This window comes from Salvia hispanica, chromosome 3 (assembly GCF_023119035.1).
Source record: "Salvia hispanica cultivar TCC Black 2014 chromosome 3, UniMelb_Shisp_WGS_1.0, whole genome shotgun sequence".
Classification (NCBI taxonomy): domain Eukaryota; kingdom Viridiplantae; phylum Streptophyta; class Magnoliopsida; order Lamiales; family Lamiaceae; genus Salvia; species Salvia hispanica.
The window spans coordinates 22,881,285-22,898,889 of NC_062967.1; the positions used below are offsets into that span (position 1 = coordinate 22,881,285).

Below are 17,605 nucleotides of genomic sequence, written 5' to 3' on the forward strand. Positions count from 1 at the left end.
CAATTGAAGATTTGAAGAGTGTTCAAATGGCTATTACTTAATTGGGCTTCAGAAAAATGGGTTATAATTTTATAAAGCATAATTATTGATTGGGCTGTTCGTAAATTTGGGCCGAACTACAATACAGCTAATGAAATTCACCATTAAGAAAATGGAGTATAAATTGTTTTATTTCATAACAATTGAACTCAACGACTTTTTCTTTTTTCCGCTCTTTAGTTTTTACTTTTTAGTATTTCCTGCATCTAACCATCCAACCAAACCAATTTCTTACGTTCTACCTAGACTCGAGTCATTTTCTTTAACAACCTTGATACAATTATCTTTTCTTATTTATTCTCTTTTTCAGTTTTTACTTTACTCTCTCTTATAAATTATTTTCTCTCCTCCTAACATTCAAAGATAGATCTTTGATTTTTTAAATAAAATAATACCAAGATATAATCTAGAATTGAGTCGTGAGATTATTTTAGTCATAGGGGTAGCTATGACTAATTATTCCATGATTATCCATCTAGGATTGAGTTGGGAGACTAAATCTCATTAACCAAACACATTACTAATTTAATCTCGGATACAACATTGGAAACCGAACACCCCATTTAATCTCGGGTGCGTCTGGTAGCCCCTAAAATAATTATCATAGGTACTTGGCAAATGGGCTTTCATGAGTTGGTGGAGAGAATTGTAGGTCGTTTGGTTCAGCCCAAACAAAAATTATACTCCCTCCGTCCCGCTTTAGCAGTCACATTGACTTTTCTGCACTCGTTTTATAAAAATGATATAGTAAATAGTTAAAGTGGAGAAATAATAAAGTAAAAAAGAGAATAACTCTTATCTACATTATTCTCTTTTTTACTTTATTATTTCTCCACTTTAACTATTTACTATCATTTTTATAAAACGAGTGCAGAAAAGTCAATGTGACTGCTAAAGCGGGACGGGAGGAGTAGCTCATTTTCTAGAGTTTGGTTGAATTGGAGTATGGCTGAAAACAAATTTTGCAGCCCTAAACTACCCCTCTTCCGCTTCTGATCCACAAATCACTCCTCACTTCCAGATCCTCCGCTATCCGCCGCCGCAGAACGCCAAGAAGTGGAGAGCATAAAGTAATAGAGATAGAATAAGATAGAGATAAAACGATTTCTATTTTTATTAACAAGTCATCTTAGATTGAACAAACTTAAAAAAGAAAATTAATCATTTTCAATGTAACGAAAGGAGTAATAGTGAGGCCTGGCATAAAGCCTGGCAAAAACGGATCATGCAAACTGAACACGTGATTTTTGCAAAATGGCCCTAAAACATGGCAATATCTAAGGGAGAGATAATAGTTCTATTTTTAATCGTTTTGTGTCAATTTAACCAAAAACCTTCAATTAAATTGCTACTCAATTTTCTGGTCTTAATTACTGTGATATTATGTGGAACAATACTCAAGGCCATTGCCCATTTACTTAATCAGGCCCATTAGTGGAGGTTCTCTCATTATGTCATTCACTCATAAATTTGGAATTTATGGAATTTTCCCTTTTAGTCATCCTTTCACGCTCTCTCTTCGCATCTCCTTCTCTGAACACTTTGGGGCCAAAATTATGTAATTTTTTAATTTTGTGCGAGGTATGGTTTTTCGATTGTAAAGTTCAATATAATTTGAGCAATATATTTTATTGTGTTGTCCATTCGAGGGGAGACGCATATTTTTAATTTAAAAAAATCAATAATTCTCATCTATTTATGCGATGACTCAAACTTTATTGGATGTAGGAAAAACATACCAAGTAAGTTGTGTTTTATGGTCCTTAGAGCATATAATTTGAGGAGCAATACTTTACACGTGTTAAGATAGGTGAGAACAAAATTTTTAAAAAATAATGATGCTTTTTTATATAAATAATTAAGTTCTAAAGGAGGTAAATCAATTCCCAAAAAGTCACAAGAGTTTTTTGCAAATGAACTAAAAAAAATTGGACTTCTGAAATTGGCTAAACTTGTATCTAAAAGCTAACTTACATTAGCACTATAATACAACTATGTAACTTCAATTTTGTTACTATATCTTTAGGCGCAGTACAATTTAGTTACATTTATTTTTAACTTTTATCTTTTTTTAAATAATATTAATAATGGCTCTCCATCTATCCTGTGATGACCCGAACCAACAACTTATTAGTTGGAGAGTAAGGGCTAGTTTTGTAGGTGGGTTTGGATATATCCCAACATTATTTACATTAGGATATAGCGAAGCGGATTACATCATCTAGCCACATGTTTTGTAGGCTTTTTGTTGGGCCCACTGTTTTTAGGCATAAAATATTGACCGGCGGTAATTTTTTCACCTTTTTTTATTTCTCCCAGAAAAGCAAAAATATCACAATTGTAGGCGCCATCTTTGGACGCCCCTTTTTTTTGCGAAAAATGTTAAATTTCCTGCTTACAGCTGGGTCATGTGGCTGCGACGCGGATCACAAATTAAAACAAAACTCTGTATAAAAGGTTGATCCCTTTTATGCACTCAACATTAAATTCACTACTGTTTTGTGGAGACACAAGTTGAAGCTCTGTACTCATGGCTGAACCAAGATGCAACAACGCTGCTACACGCTTGAATGGTGGTAGTTGAGGTAAGGCTATTCTTATTCCATAGTTTGATTTTGATATAACATTTGCATTCACTTATTTTTTGGCCGTATTAGTTGGGTGGGGCGGTGTGCCGCGTACTTACCTCAAGCCGGAGTATGAGCAAAATTACCAGATATCGACTCCAGCCGGTGTTTGTATTTTGATGGGTAGGATCCTCAACGTCCGCCGTGGGTGTCTTCTACACCAAGATGAAATATAAATGCCCTAATATTTGGAAAATTGATAGTTGGACTCTCGAGGCACTAGTTAAATATATTTTCTTTTGATCCCACAGTAAATTAAACTATATAAAATTGTATTTCTCCCGGGTCAGCGTAATTAGTTATCAAAGCTACAAAACGATGAGAAAATTGGGATTCACTATCAAAATCACACTTATTCCCATCTACAAAACGTGCCCTAAGCGTCTTACTAACTGAGTTATGTTTCATAGTAAATAAAATTAGGTATATCTACATATGCATGATATGAGTATATGTGTTTTGGTTACATTTAAAAACTGCAAACAAATTATAAATTTATACACCACCAAGTACTAAATTTTGTGATGTGCTTTTATATATTTTTGCGCCAAAGAAGCTGCCTAATCTATCGGTTGTTGAAATGTGATGGGTGCAAGTGCAAACTTATAAAATTTATTTATGCGTTGACCAGCCACCAAATTATGATTACTTAATAGGAAAATATATTACCATGATTTAAGAATATTTAAAAATATAATACGCATAAAAGCATTAGATCCATACATATATAGAGACAAAAGTTGAATGGGTGTGACCTGTAGTTTGTTCATAATAATAAATAAATACTAGAAATATTTTGGATTATTCAAGTGGAATCTATGTGTGTATGATTCTATGCACAGAGTTACTTTGTTTTGCTACTTCTTTTTGATAACCAGCACCTGAGATACCAACCACCATCTCGTGAGTTCTACATTTCAAATTTTATCGAGTTATTTAATTTTAAATTAATAGTATCATAGTACTATGTGCTTTGATATATTTTCAGCCAATTATTATGAAAGTGATATCAGATATGACATTATTAAATTTATTATAGTATACCATGATGCATATTCCTAAAATAAATCCCGGAATTCTCGAGCTTTCTCAATTTAATATTTCTTACCAACATAAATAAAATAGAGGGAACATCTTTTTAGGTCCCTACGAACTTTGACAAAGTATCATTTTAGGTCCGTGAATTTTGAAAATATCATTTTAGGTCCGTCAACTATAAGTTAATATCATTTGAGATATTTTGAATTTTTTTTCTGGACGAAAATGCTCTTAAGGCCTTCAAAGGTAATTTGGACAATTCTTTCGCCACTCATCTTGCGTCAAAGACCTAGAGTCCAACAATTTTTTTTACTACTACTATTTATTCAATTACCATCCAAATTGAATTTAAATATAATTAAAAAATTTCGTAAAAAATATGTGTTAATTTTTCAATTATTAGATGACCAATTATTTAGGAATAATGAATTGGGACTTGATACTTTATTTTATTTTTTCAATCTAAACTGCATTTTAAGAACTTACTATTGGTGATTTGTGAATTATATTTAGTTTACTTGTTTTGAAATTAGATAGCTATTAACTTGGATTGTCATTCGAAATGTTATTTATATGAATTTTAGAATGGAGATCAATTAACATCCAAATTGAATTACTAAAATATAAAAATTTGCCGTTACAAATTGTTAGACTCTAGGTCTCTGACGCAAGATGAGTGGCGAAAGAATTGTCAAATTGACCTTTGAAGGTTTTAACGGTATTTTCGTTCCGAAAAGGTTCAAAATACCTCAAATGATATTAATTTGTAGTTGACGGACCTAAAATGATATTTTCAAAGTTCATGGACCTAAAATGATACTTTGACAAAGTTCGTGGACCTAAAAAAAATGTTTCCTCGATAAAATAAGGAATTGAGTAAATGACTTCGCTAATTATTTTATGCAAATATCTTGTAATGAAAATTTATATACACTAGAAAAATGCCCAAGTCGAATTTATAAATTTATTCTTTAGTTAGAAACCGATTATATTATTCCCTATTTCCTAGGTTGTTATTAATAATGAAATTTGAGTACAAAACGATAATGTCATTCAGTGTAAATGACTATACAAAATTACAAACAATGAATCTAGTTCAAATATCAATCGATTGTTAATTTAATGTGATAACCTTGTAACGGACACTTCTTTCAAAAAACTACTTCTTGAATCAGTATTTGGATTTTCCCTTGTATTCATTGTATAATAATGAGTAGTGCGTTTTACCTATATTGTGATTGAGTATAATAACATTCACTTACATAATATGTAAACTGGAAACTGAAATTAAATACTTTTTTCATTACTATCACTATTAAATTAGGAAGGCATTTCGGCCTAATTAGTTTTTGCCTTTACAGATAGTGAGACATACATACTTATTAAGACTGAACATAAAACAAAACAGCATCTCACCCTCCACCCATGAATTGGCGCACACACACACACACACACAAAATCAATTGAAGGAGTATAAGTTTGACACACTACACCATTTCCACAACACAAAGTTACAAACCATGGCATTGCTAGCAGCCATCCCTATCAATCAACCCTTCTTCCCCAAAAACCACTCCTTCAAACACAAAACCCTCCCTAGAATTATTTCTTGCAAGAAAATCACTCCCACAAATGCTACTAAAACAACATCCTCACCATCACTACAAGAAACCCTAGTTAATTCCCCAAATTTCAAATTCGAAGAATACATGAAAACCAAGGCCAAGAAGGTAAACAAGGCCCTAGACGACGCCGTTCCACTCCAAAACCCGGTAAAGATCCACGAGGCGATGCGCTACTCCCTCCTAGCCGGGGGAAAGCGCGTCCGCCCCGTCCTCTGCCTGGCCTCGTGCGAGCTCGTGGGAGGCGATGAGGCCGCGGCCGTCCCCATGGCCTGCGCCTTAGAGATGATCCACACGATGTCCCTCATCCACGACGACCTCCCCTGCATGGACGACGACGACCTCCGCCGCGGCCGCCCCACCAGCCACAAGGCCTTCGGGGAGGACACCGCCGTCCTAGCCGGGGACGCCCTCCTCTCCCTGGCCTTCGAGCACGTGGCCGCCAACACAACGAACGTGGGCCACGAGAGGGTGCTCCGGGCCATCGCGGAGCTGGGGTCGGCGGTGGGGTCGGAGGGGCTCGTGGCGGGGCAGATCGTGGATTTGACGAGCGAAGGGAAGGAGGTGAGCTTGGATGAGCTGGAGTACATCCACGTGCACAAGACGTCGAAGCTGCTGGAGGCGGCGGTGGTGTGCGGGGCGATTGTGGGGGGCGGAGATGGGGAGGAGGTGGAGGCGCTGAGGAGGTATGCGAGGTGTGTGGGGCTGCTGTTTCAGGTGGTGGATGATATATTGGATGTGACCAAGTCGTCGGCCGAGCTGGGGAAGACGGCGGGGAAGGATTTGGCGACGGATAAGGCTACCTATCCGAGGCTCATGGGGCTCGCTAAGGCTAAGGAATTTGCTGGAGAGCTGGCGGAGAAGGCTGTGCGAGAGCTTGCCTTTTTTGATCCTTTGCGGGCGGCGCCGCTTCATCATTTGGCTCAATATATTGCTTCCCGACAGAATTAATTGGATTCTCAAATTATTGCTACACTGTAACATTTTGATAATCGATGAATCATGTTTAGATTTACAACCATGCTTATTGGTATTATCTTGCTAAATAATTAGGGATATTATATGTGAAGGAAAAATTTTAATACATTTTCATTCATGCTGAATGACCCTGTATATGATCTAATGGTTCAAACCCCACACTCCACTTCTCCTAAATTGAGAAAGGAAATACTCTCTCCGCCTACCACATTTCTTAAAACCCGTGTTAGACATATTAGAAGGTGGAAGAAGTATATTTTAGAAGAAATGAAAACAGTATATTATCCGATTTACTAAGGAAATATTTCACCAATATACAAAAATACTTCTTTAAGTCCTTGGAATAATGATGGAATGGAATAGAGGAATTGAAATGTGATTCATAGTTGTATTTTTTTTTTATTTGCTTGATATGAAGGAGGGGATCGAATGGAAATGCAAAGAAAAATAAAAAACATTGTCATTTCATTCCATTTCTCTCTCATTTTGTTCCATCATACGAAGGCGGCATTGAAAAAATTAGTTGCTCTATATGATAGAATTAAGAGTCCACATTTTCTCCTAATTAGGTGAATCTCGTAATTTCTCTTTTTTCTCAATTCTTCTCCATTAGGAGTAATATGTAGTCAATTATTATCAGTCAGTTGATGCAGACATATACAAGAAAACCCACAACGTTGTACAAACAAGATATGCGCCATCGCAATCATGCTACTCAAACATTCCCTCAAATCCAATTCAATTCACTATCATCATATCAGCAATACACTGTTGGCGATATGTGAATTGTTCCATGAACTGCATTCCTAGATGCCCTTTAACGAAATTATTTTATTTTTTTACATAATATAAACTACTACATCAAAATAATTTCAACATCAACATGACCGGAAGAAGATAAATCAGCCTTCAACTTTTGGTCGCCAACCCTCAATGACATCTTCGACTATAGCTCTGGTTTTAATGAACGACTCCCTCGAGAATATAGTCTGAGTGTCGAAGCCAAACAATTTGAAATCAGCACATACAACATCCACATGTAAGATCAGACTAAATATCATATGATGAAAGCATATATACTACATATGTGTGTATGAAAAAACAGGATAAATTATTGTAAGATTCTAATGTCCATTAAAATCTTGTCCTACAGTACAAGTAGGGCGGAGAAAATACATAAGTTCTCATATCATAATTAACTATTAGTAGTATTGATTTAATATTGTGGTCATCAGTCTAGAGTCAGAGCTACTGATTTTTCCACATATTTTACAGTAAAAAACCAAAGTACCTTTGGATAATTTAAATAAAGATGTACAGAGAGTTCAAAAGGCATTGCTATGCCATATTCAGTTGGAGAGCGTAAGACGTTAAAGTAATCGGATATATGTCAACAAAATAAAATGGAAGAAGAACAGAGAACATGCATCAAAGATTGGTTTTCACCAAGATAACAAGTGTATGCACAGGATCATAAATGCATAGCATGGTTTACCTAGTTCCAGAAAAAATTGGCATCTAGATGACCCATGTTAAAGCAATATTGGCACTATATAAACCTATGACATCACAAATGCAACCCGATGCTGGAAATAAAGAACTATTGATGCATATTTACACATACCTTCATGTATGACTTAACGTACGTGAGTGAGTCTGGAATGGACCACTTCTTATAGTGTCCCAAAGCAATTTCTAGATGATAGAGCTTAGGAGCAAGAGACAAATCCGCAGCAGATATCACTTCCCCATTAATAAATGGGCCCTGAGTGTGGAAGGTTCAAACAAATCAATATTACAAAAATAAGATTTGACAAACATGTCACCGTGAATTAAGATTCCTAGTATGACATTTTTCGCCAATAACATCACTGTGATTGGGTCTTAGCATATGAAAGAGAGTGGTTTATATAGAACTGTTCAGACAGCCAATATCACGAGGCTTATAATTTTAGCACAATCAGCATAACACTTTCATCAATTGCTAGACCAAGCAAGCAAATTGGAATCTGATAATTGTAAAGTCATTCTTTATCTGCCTGAATCATGTATTTGGGACAAGCCAAAAAATTTCTGGAAAGACGGTTAATGATTCAAAATCTACTGCAAATGTTTGGATGCTGTAATTAAAAAGAAAAAGAAAAAAGAAATGTATTCGAAACAAAGGAAGGCTTCTGGCATTCCTAAGAAAGAGACCGAAGCAAGAAATTGGTAAAATTTCCCTGTTCAGTGTTACTCTCAAAGGCCCCTCTTATACTCGAGAATTCGTAACTAGATACATTACCATCAAGACTGTTATCGGTATACACTTAATTTTAAAACCATGTCGTCATGATTCAGTGACAATGTGACATTGAAAAATAAGATCAGAATCCTCACATTTTTTCCAAGGTAACTATTGAAATCAGTCAGCTGATCGAGTAATGCCTGCTCTGTTCCATCACTGGTGTCTTTGCTTTTAAGAAATCCAATAAACGTGGAGAAGATCTTTGAACCACTGCAAAAAAAAAATATTAGCAGGCAGTTTAATACTACAAACAGAACCCATAATATGTTAAACTATAGGGTGGCTCATGGCTGTAAAGCAATCAGCTTATAATATTGGCATGCATGAGAAATATAAGCAAGGAAAAAAAAAGTTTGTTAGCCTGATATACCAAAATATTTTTAACAGTGTCTGTCTTAGAGAAGACGCATATCAAGGAGCATGTCCTTCAGATAGCCATATTCATATACTTCAATACTTTGAAATAGAAAGAGTAAGAAGTAATGTCTTTACACCTCAGGCTCCAGCATCCTTTTAGCATTAGGATACATGAACTTAGTCTGTTTACTCATTTCTTGTAAAGATAAAAAAAAAAACAAGGACAGTTGTGGTGTTCCTTACTAATTTCTAAGCGAGCATGCAATCTTTGGTGCAAAAGGTACAAAATTCAGCCCAAGTAAAAGTGAGAGTAGGTAATTAGCTATACAGAAGGGCTACCAATGTCATAGTAATATCTAAAACAAACAAAAAAATATTTCTAGGTGCCAAAGAACATATCAATCTAACCTTAAGATATGAGAAAGAAAGACAGACTGCTAACTTCCTAAAGTATAATGCGAAGAATGGCAACAAAAGAAACCATTAGATTGTAGAAATGCATCACTATTCAAGCATGTGATAAGTCATCCTGACAGCCACCAATGAACCTGGTAGAACACTCAGAAGAAAAACAAAAAAATTCACTTATTAATAGTCTACAAAGACCAATTTTATTAGGGATAACAGTATTCACACTACAAAAAACTGACTTCCACTCTCCACTATTAATTTCCTCTAAACAGTTGTCCAAAATATCCAATAAATTTGACAAATCAATATGTTACATCTACGACGAGTAAATACAATGAGAAACTACTTCATAATCTCCAGCAAAATAGAAACAAAGATACATTACCTAACAAGTTCGATTTTAATGTAGTTTGAGAAACATGTTTAGATTATACTCAATACAGCCACAGATTTTCCAATGATACTCTGAAACCTCTCCCCAAAGGGCCCTAGGAACGGCTTAGGTTTTAACATCTTTGCTAAAACTAATGAGAACATGAGTCCAGGTAGCAACGTTTGAGCAGATATTCGAATTCACACACTTATCTTTAAAGACGAATATAACAAGGTGCAGTCATAAAGATAGTGCAAATGTGCGCGTACACTGCAGCTTTCTCAGGAGGTGTAGCAAGAGAAGGTTCAGGGAACTTTTCTTCCAATGCCTGCGTTATAACATCCGAATCTGGAATCCATTTCTCTTCAAGCTTTATCAGTGGAACTTTACCTTCTGGACTAACATTTAAGAACCTAAGCAATACCCGAAAAAAGAGTACATATTCAGAAAAAACAGCCCAAATAATCAATATGAGCAGAATAGCAACAAATACAAACAAATCAGTAGGGCCATTACCACTCAGGCTTGTTCCTCAAATCAACCAACTTCAAGTCATAGGGAAGGTTCTTTTCCTCCAATGTAAGCAAAACCCTTTGCGTAAATGGACCTGTGAATAAGTTTAGCATCATTTCATAACTCATACTGCATACCTTAAATGGGCGGAAAGGCACATTTGAAAAGATGGTTTTTGTTGAAAAATTTTTACTACTGAAGCTCAAAACAAATTCAAAAAACTCAATTAGTCATATTAACATACATAATCTCTTATTGACATGACATAGAACACCAAATACGGATTCCGGCTCATCAATTTTCCCTCCGCGGCACAATCAGATAGTAAAAAGAATAGATTTTTTGAGTAGGAGAATCGATTGACTCACAGTCTCCGAGCTTGTTGGGGGTAGTGAGAGATTCCTTGGCGCAGACCTCGAGCGGCTCCGACGCTTTGGAGTAGATTTTTGGAGCGTAATTTCTCGCTCGTCGACCAATTACCAGCGGGGGTAACAGAGTGATAAGAAATGCGCGGCGGGAAGGAGGGGTTAAGGAAATGTGTCTGAAGGTGGCGGAAATTGCCGTAGCCGAGGGTGAGATTCTCGCCGTCGACATGTATCCTCTTTTGTAGGAAACTGATATATCTGGGAAGTGAGAGAGGCGATGAGCCGTGTGTGATGGTCATGGATGTGATGTGTATGTATGTAGCACATTCATAAATTTGCTTCGGGGATTTTGTTTAATTTTTTTTTTTTACAAAAACCCAAGTTTCAAAGACTTAAAAAAATTCGTTAAAATCTAGACTCATTTAGTGAACTACCCTTATAGTCTATGATCTTAGAGCATCCGCAATGGTCGGCTAGCGACCCCACTCGAGTACACACTCTCCATTCGCGTAACCAAACGCGGGCTCAGATGTTACTGGTCTTGAGAGAGTGGAAGAACACCACTTACCCCACGGAGAATAGGTTTCTTTACGAGATGCTCGAGAGCATGCGTGCTGATTTAGAGATCGCGAGGTCACGGCTGGGGGTTCCGACGTGGGCTCGAGATACCACGGGTGGCGGCAGCGGCGGCGGCGCGGCGGCGGCGAGGAGGGCGACGGCGACGGCGATGAGGAGTAGAGAGTGGCGGGGCTCGGGTGTTGAAGCCCTTTTTTTTATAAAAAAAATCATGTACTTTTTTTTTAAATCTTTGTACTTTTTTTTTAATGGAATGGATTATTTTTCCCGTATATGTGTCGTAAATTTAATTCCGTATATCGCAATTGTAATTCCGTAAATGTAGTATATTTTGAATTATTTTTATTGCGGGCTGGCCTATGGCTGGCCTAAATCTGACGTGGCAGGTGGTTTTTTTAGTGTTGCTGACATGGCAGAGGAGAGAATGGCTGGCCTATGGCTGGCCTAAACACCATTGCGGATGCTCTTATCAAAAAATGCATCAATGGTCTTTGAAATAATTTTATAGCATTTTTTGTATGGTAAGTCTAAAGTAACTAGGCACTAAAAATGTGAATTTTTTATGTTTAAGGGCATTTTGGATCTTAAATACTACTACTATTTTTGAATTTTTGGTTAATTAAAATAGTTTATTATCATTATCTGTTTAAAAACAAATACAGCCATAAAATAGCTTAATTATACTTTATTTATTTTTAAAATTAAATATTATTCATTATAAAACTCAGTTTATACAAAAAGTAATAGTAACTTTTTTTAATAAAATTATTAAAGTAAATTATGAGAATTTTTTTTTTTGCACGTGGGATTTATTTTTACTTAAAAAATTTAATTAAATTTTTTAAATTTGAAAAGGAAAAATATCGAACTATAGTAATGTTTAACTTCAAAAATATTCTTTAAATATTTAAATGTTACTATGGTTAAGTGAAAAATAAATATTTCAATTACAATTAAAATATAGTAAAGAGAAAAAATATTTTTAAGTGAATTAGATCTAACGTAAATTAAAGAAAGCTCAATCTATATGTTATTCAAGTAATTATTGAAAAGAAAGTATTTTATGTTATAAAAATATAAAATCAACTAGTGCCAAAAATATAAATTTTTTCTGCCCGAAAAGGTGTTTTTATACATGTCAAAAAAATTGCAACATTGAAAAGGTACCAAAACTGTAATTTCCAAATATCCATGGCATTTAGGGGATTTTTCTAATGCAGAGGGGTATAAAAGACCGAAATGTACCAAAAATGTGATTTTTAGGGACCAAAAAAGCTATAAATTTTTTTTAGGGATCATTAATGCATTTTTTGACAAGATCAAAGACTATTAGGATAGTTCACTCTAAGTATTAACTAATGAGGAGTTTGAGCCTGAAATTAAGTTTGAAAATAATTTTTGAGCCAGAGTTTGCGCTACGTAGTGCTTAGCTCGTCAAGCTCGCGAAAATATTCACAAGTAGTCCAATCGAGAGCTATTCAGAACTAGGCTCAAAACTTTCTCGAGCCATGTGGTGATTGACCCATGAGGCTCGCGAACATGTTCACAAGCAATTCAATTGAGCTTTATCGAACAACAAAAAATTGAAATACATGGTGCAACTAAATGAATCTAGTTGTAACTCTCGAAAGATTCATTCTTTATAAAGTATTGAGTGTTGTAACCGGCTGATTTGAAATTCTAGAAGATGCAATATGACAACATATTCATGAATGAACTACCTGTGTAAGTGAGAAGTGAGGTCGTTTTATGTGTGTGTCACTTATGAAATCCAAAGAGGTGCTTCATGGCAAAAAAATAGACACAAACCTGAGAAATGGAGTTAAGACAATATTGTGTTAATTCTATTGATTAGGCATACTACAAGGAGGAGTACATTTCTACTAGCTCGTCAGTATGTTCAATAATATTGACTATAAAATGTTCAAAATCACAAGTTACCTCTCAAAATATAGTAAAATTTCTTAAGAACTAAGCTAAGAGTATACATTATTCATATGCATTTTCTATGGCCGAGATGTTTGTTTGAACTTGTAGGACTCTAAACCAATGTCGGGATTGTTCTTTAGCTTTTCATATCTTTTAACCTTTATTGGCTTAATGATTTACTTAAATGGTAACGTAATTACATGATGTTTCATATCCCACTTTTATATTGTAAAAGTTAAAGACATAGGAACTCTAGATGAATTTTTTATACCAACAACAAAACATTCTACATTCTCTATCGAGTTGTTTACATTCTGGTATGTATTTTAGGAGCATCTTATTGTTCGACTATCAATTCTACGTTAAGTTTCCTGATGCCTATAATTTTGAGATACTTTTACTGATTAAGAGAAAAGTCGTTTCATTTTTATGAGTGATTAAGAGAAAAGTCGTTTCATTTTTATGAGACGTTATGTCAACTCATAAATACTAAATTGGGGCATGTCTCATCTTACACGGAGAAGAATACATCGACTTAATTTAAAGAAACACTAATTTGGTTTTTTATAATCTTTATTAGTTTATTGTTATTTTACTCACTATATCTCAAGAAAGATAATCCTTTCTTGGATGACATGAGATTTTGTGTAGTAATTTATTTTATGTGTTAGGTGAAAAGAATAGCATAAGAGAGAGAATAAATAAGTTCAAATTTTAGTAATCAGTTCATCTTAATTGAAATAAACTAAAAAAATTTAATATTTCAGTAGGATGGAAGAAGGAAGTACCTTTTTTATTTTATTCTATTATTATACCAATAGCAAGAATTTGTTTGTATACTGCTTTATCATATTTCTAATATCATAAAGAGTTTTCTACAAATTGTTTTACTATTTGTTATTACTACTTTCATACTCGTTGTACTATACAAATTCAACAAGACAAAATCAGTCCATGCAAAATTGATAAATAAAAAAAAGTCCTTTAATAATATATTGGCAGAAGTAACAAACAGCTTATGAAAATAAAAATCAAAATCAATGCGAAAATTTAATCGGCAACAGAAAAGCTAAAAATGAAAGAGAAAGAAATGAGAATAAAATTGCAATTAATCAAGAGAGGAAGAGGTTGAGCCCCAATTCTGCAGTTAATCACGATGGACTCCACCCTAATTCAATCCCCCAACAACAAGACATTCGCTTCCAAGCTCCCCATCAAACGCAAAACCCCCGACCCAATTCCTCCCAACACGCCGCCGTTCAAGTTCCACCGGATATGGACCGAATCCGACGAGATCCGATTTCTCCAGGGCCTCTTGGACTGCTCCTCCCACAATTTAGCCTTCCCGCGCGACTTGGGAATCTTCTACACCCGCTTCTCCCACACCATGTCGCAGCCCTACACCAAATCGCAGCTCTCCGAGAAGCTCCGCCGCCTCCGCAAGAAGTTTCGGGTCATCTCCACCCGCCTCTCCAAGGGCATGGACCCATCGCAGCTGTCCTTGCATGATCGCGCGCTCCACGACCTCTCCAAGCGCCTCTGGCACCCGGAATTCGCCGCGATCTCGCCCTTCAGCGGCGCCAGGAATGTGGGATTGAATCACGGCAGCAATGCCGGTGACGACGGCGACGGGAATTTGAAAAAATCGAGTCTTGTTGGAATCAAGGTCGATTTCTCGCCTACGTTGCCGGTGATGGAGAATTTTGGGAATTCGGAATCAAATTGTGGCAATGAGGGAAGTGATGATCACGATGATGAGGTTAAATTGAGTGAGGTGAATGTGGAGTTTGAAGGGAAAGAGGCAATTGCGGAGGATGAGGAATTAGAGGATGCAGAGGTGGAGGTGGAGGCTAGGCAGAATGTGGATTTCAGAGGTGAGAATGAAATTGGGGAGGTGGCGGCTAAGGTGGTGATGAACGTGTTTGATGAGTGTTTCAAGGAGGTGAGGAGGGTGATCGGTGGTGGAATGGGCTCACAGAGCTTCCATGCTCGGTGGCGGGATCAGCGGATTGCTGAACTCGATGTGTTACGGAGCAGATTGAGGTTGGTCCTCGAGGACTCTCTTTCAAAAAAAAATTGAGGGAACTAGGAAAGTATGGCTACTAATTTCAAGGGGTAGGAAAAGTTGATTATATAAAAGAAAGCCCTCCTTTTTGTGCTTCATTAGTAGGTTCATCTCTCTCAATATTAGTTAACTTGAGATACCTGTAAATTTATCTGGTAGTATAAACAAGTCTTTGCTTATATTCTTGGTCTTTTTTGTGTTTTATAGTACAATTTTGTTATCTGTATATTTTTCATAAAATGATTTGAGAGCAGTTCAAGAAACCATATGGGAAGGATTAGGGATAATAACAATTAAGTGAGTAGGGCCTTGCTTTTCCGGACTTATGTCTGCTATTTTGGTTGGTGTTAAATGCATGTTGCTAATTTGGTAGCTTATCATAATCCAAGCATGCTTGAGTTAATGGGATCAACAGCCTATTAGAGGTGAATCTAGCTTGTGTTGGAGCAGAAAAGTCATTTTTTCTTTGTGCACACGAGTGAACAAACTGTGTCCCAAGCTATTTGTAAGTTTGGGTGCTAGACCTAACTTGAAGTTGGTTGAAAGGTATCTGTGATAACATCACCTCTATCATTTTCTGATTGCCATGTTAAGTTATTAGATGAAATTAGTTTCTCCAATAAAACTATAGTACTATACTAGGGGGTGTTCAAAAGAATCAAAACAATGTAAATTTCATTCTTGTTTCGACCATGAATTTGTTTGATTGATGGAGTGACTGTAGGATAGTTGGAGGTGTAAAGTGAATGAAGCTTTATGTTGGGATTTCCCTCCTCTTTGTGGTCCATTAGTTTTCTGAGCTTTATGAGACGTTAACGATGGAGATGATGAGGTCGAGTTGTGTGTTAGTACGGTGTTGGAGAGGTTGATGGTGAGGTGTGTATGTATATATAACTTCATGGCATACAACATCGTAGATGCTTCTCTGATGTTGAATGCTGATCTTGATTTTCTTAATATGCATTCGGGTTGTCTGGTGGCCAGAATTTGATTGATTACGGTGAAGATGAAGCTTTATTTTGGACTTTTCCCCCTTACTTTTGTTTGTGAGCTCTATGAAAGGACGAAAGTTGATGATGGAGACGATGAGGTCCCATATAACATGCTACTTTTCATATGCATTCGTCTTCTCAGGCAGACTATTACCTGATAAATTATTGATATCTAGGAACTCTAAATTGGTAATCTGATGGTTGGGGCATGATATTGGGAAGGTGGATTCCAACAACACCAACATGATTTCAGCTTATAAAATTTTGCAAAGCTGAAAATTTACTCAATAAAGTTGGTGTAGCATATAGATGTGGGGCGCATTATGCAAGAATGCAAATCCTAGTCAATCTCAACTTTCGTTGGTCGATATTCTGAGTCATTTTATGGTGATATTGCCCAATTAACACGTAGGGGGGAATGCTAAATGCTGTGAATATATTTTCCTTATCACATTTTTACTATTTTAAACTTAATGTGAGAGATTTATGAACACATAATAAGATATAGTACTACTAACTTAAATCATTGAGAGACAATAAAACAATGTACATTCTTAAATTATTGCTCTTTCAAAGTTTTTTCTCAAATATTAATAGTATTATCATTATTATTTGTGGTTGAGGTTTATTACCTTAAAAAAGATTCAATCTACATTGAATATTACTCCTTCCCGTCCGTAAAAAGTACATAGAAAGATAGAAAAAATAATTAAAATATTGTTTATGGAGAATAAATTCCATCTTATCAGAGAGAAAAGAGTTTTTAAAATTAAAATTCATAGGCATAGACTACAAAGAAAATAGTTCATATTTTTCAGGAATGAAGGGAGTATATGAGGGTGTACGAAATTATATTAGGAATTCTAAATATACTATTCAATTTTCAAATTCTCATATAAAAGGGAAAAATAGAATTTTAAATTCTATTCAATTGTTTTTTATTACATAAACATCTGAAACTTCAATTTGTAATTTTTGAACACACTCTAACTTTTTACAAGTTACAAGAAAACTAAAATCTTTTTTTAAGTTCATACTACTAGACTAAATTTGGAAAATAAACTGAGTCTTTTATACTCCATAGTTTATAAGAATGTAGAAAGTTCACATGATAACGTTCAATACTCTAAAGTTGGATTCTGTGGAAATGTTGAATGAAATCTAATTATAGCAAAAAAATTAGTGTTGAGAGTACTAATCAAAGATAGTTGTATTCAAGTTGGGGGTACTATGTGTTACTCCATCCGTCTCTTGCTAAGAGAGATATTTTTTTTCATCACTAAATGTAAGAAAATGGACTTTTGTTTGTTAAATATAAAGATAATAAAGTTACTTTATAAAATAGAATAAAATAGAAAAGAAAAGTAAGAGATAAAATGCCAATAAAAATGACTCACTTAATTTAGAAACGTCCAAAATAGGAATACGAGTAT

At 35.5% G+C, this 17,605-nt stretch overlaps 3 protein-coding genes across 3 annotated transcripts; 2 read left to right on the forward strand and 1 right to left on the reverse strand.

The window, feature by feature from the left end:
* Nucleotides 1-5,114: 5,114 nt before the first annotated feature.
* LOC125211884 (geranylgeranyl pyrophosphate synthase, chloroplastic-like) lies at nt 5,115-6,422 on the forward strand. The gene has a single exon (XM_048111844.1). It carries the CDS (start codon nt 5,225-5,227, stop codon nt 6,275-6,277), a length of 1,053 nt encoding a protein of 350 aa, XP_047967801.1. The 5' UTR covers nt 5,115-5,224; the 3' UTR covers nt 6,278-6,422.
* Nucleotides 6,423-6,962: 540 nt separating this feature from the next.
* LOC125209964 (probable glutathione S-transferase DHAR2, chloroplastic) lies at nt 6,963-10,910 on the reverse strand. The gene is made up of 6 exons (XM_048109542.1): nt 10,614-10,910; nt 10,249-10,339; nt 10,002-10,145; nt 8,684-8,801; nt 7,929-8,069; nt 6,963-7,293 (listed from the first exon to the last, which is right to left on the reverse strand). Exons 1-6 carry the CDS (start codon nt 10,837-10,839, stop codon nt 7,207-7,209), a joined length of 807 nt encoding a protein of 268 aa, XP_047965499.1. The 5' UTR covers nt 10,840-10,910; the 3' UTR covers nt 6,963-7,206.
* A 3,274-nt stretch (nt 10,911-14,184) lies between these two features.
* Nucleotides 14,185-15,377, forward strand: LOC125212457 (probable transcription factor At5g28040). The gene has a single exon (XM_048112640.1). It carries the CDS (start codon nt 14,272-14,274, stop codon nt 15,193-15,195), a length of 924 nt encoding a protein of 307 aa, XP_047968597.1. The 5' UTR covers nt 14,185-14,271; the 3' UTR covers nt 15,196-15,377.
* The last annotated feature ends 2,228 nt before the right edge of the window (nt 15,378-17,605 follow it).

What these genes read in the sequence shown, in the direction of transcription:
- LOC125212457 (XM_048112640.1), top strand. Translation starts at nt 14,272, where the DNA reads ATGGACTCCACCCTAATTCAATCCCCCAACAACAAGACATTCGCTTCC.
- LOC125209964 (XM_048109542.1), bottom strand. Translation starts at nt 10,839, where the DNA reads ATGTCGACGGCGAGAATCTCACCCTCGGCTACGGCAATTTCCGCCACC. An exon ending in CCCCAACAAGCTCGGAGACT is followed by an intron (nt 10,340 to 10,613) that starts GTGAGTCAATCG and finishes ACTTATTCACAG; the next exon opens with GTCCATTTACGCAAAGGGTT. An exon ending in ATAGTTACCTTGGAAAAAAT is followed by an intron (nt 8,070 to 8,683) that starts GTGAGGATTCTG and finishes TTCCACACTCAG; the next exon opens with GGCCCATTTATTAATGGGGA.
- LOC125211884 (XM_048111844.1), top strand. Translation starts at nt 5,225, where the DNA reads ATGGCATTGCTAGCAGCCATCCCTATCAATCAACCCTTCTTCCCCAAA.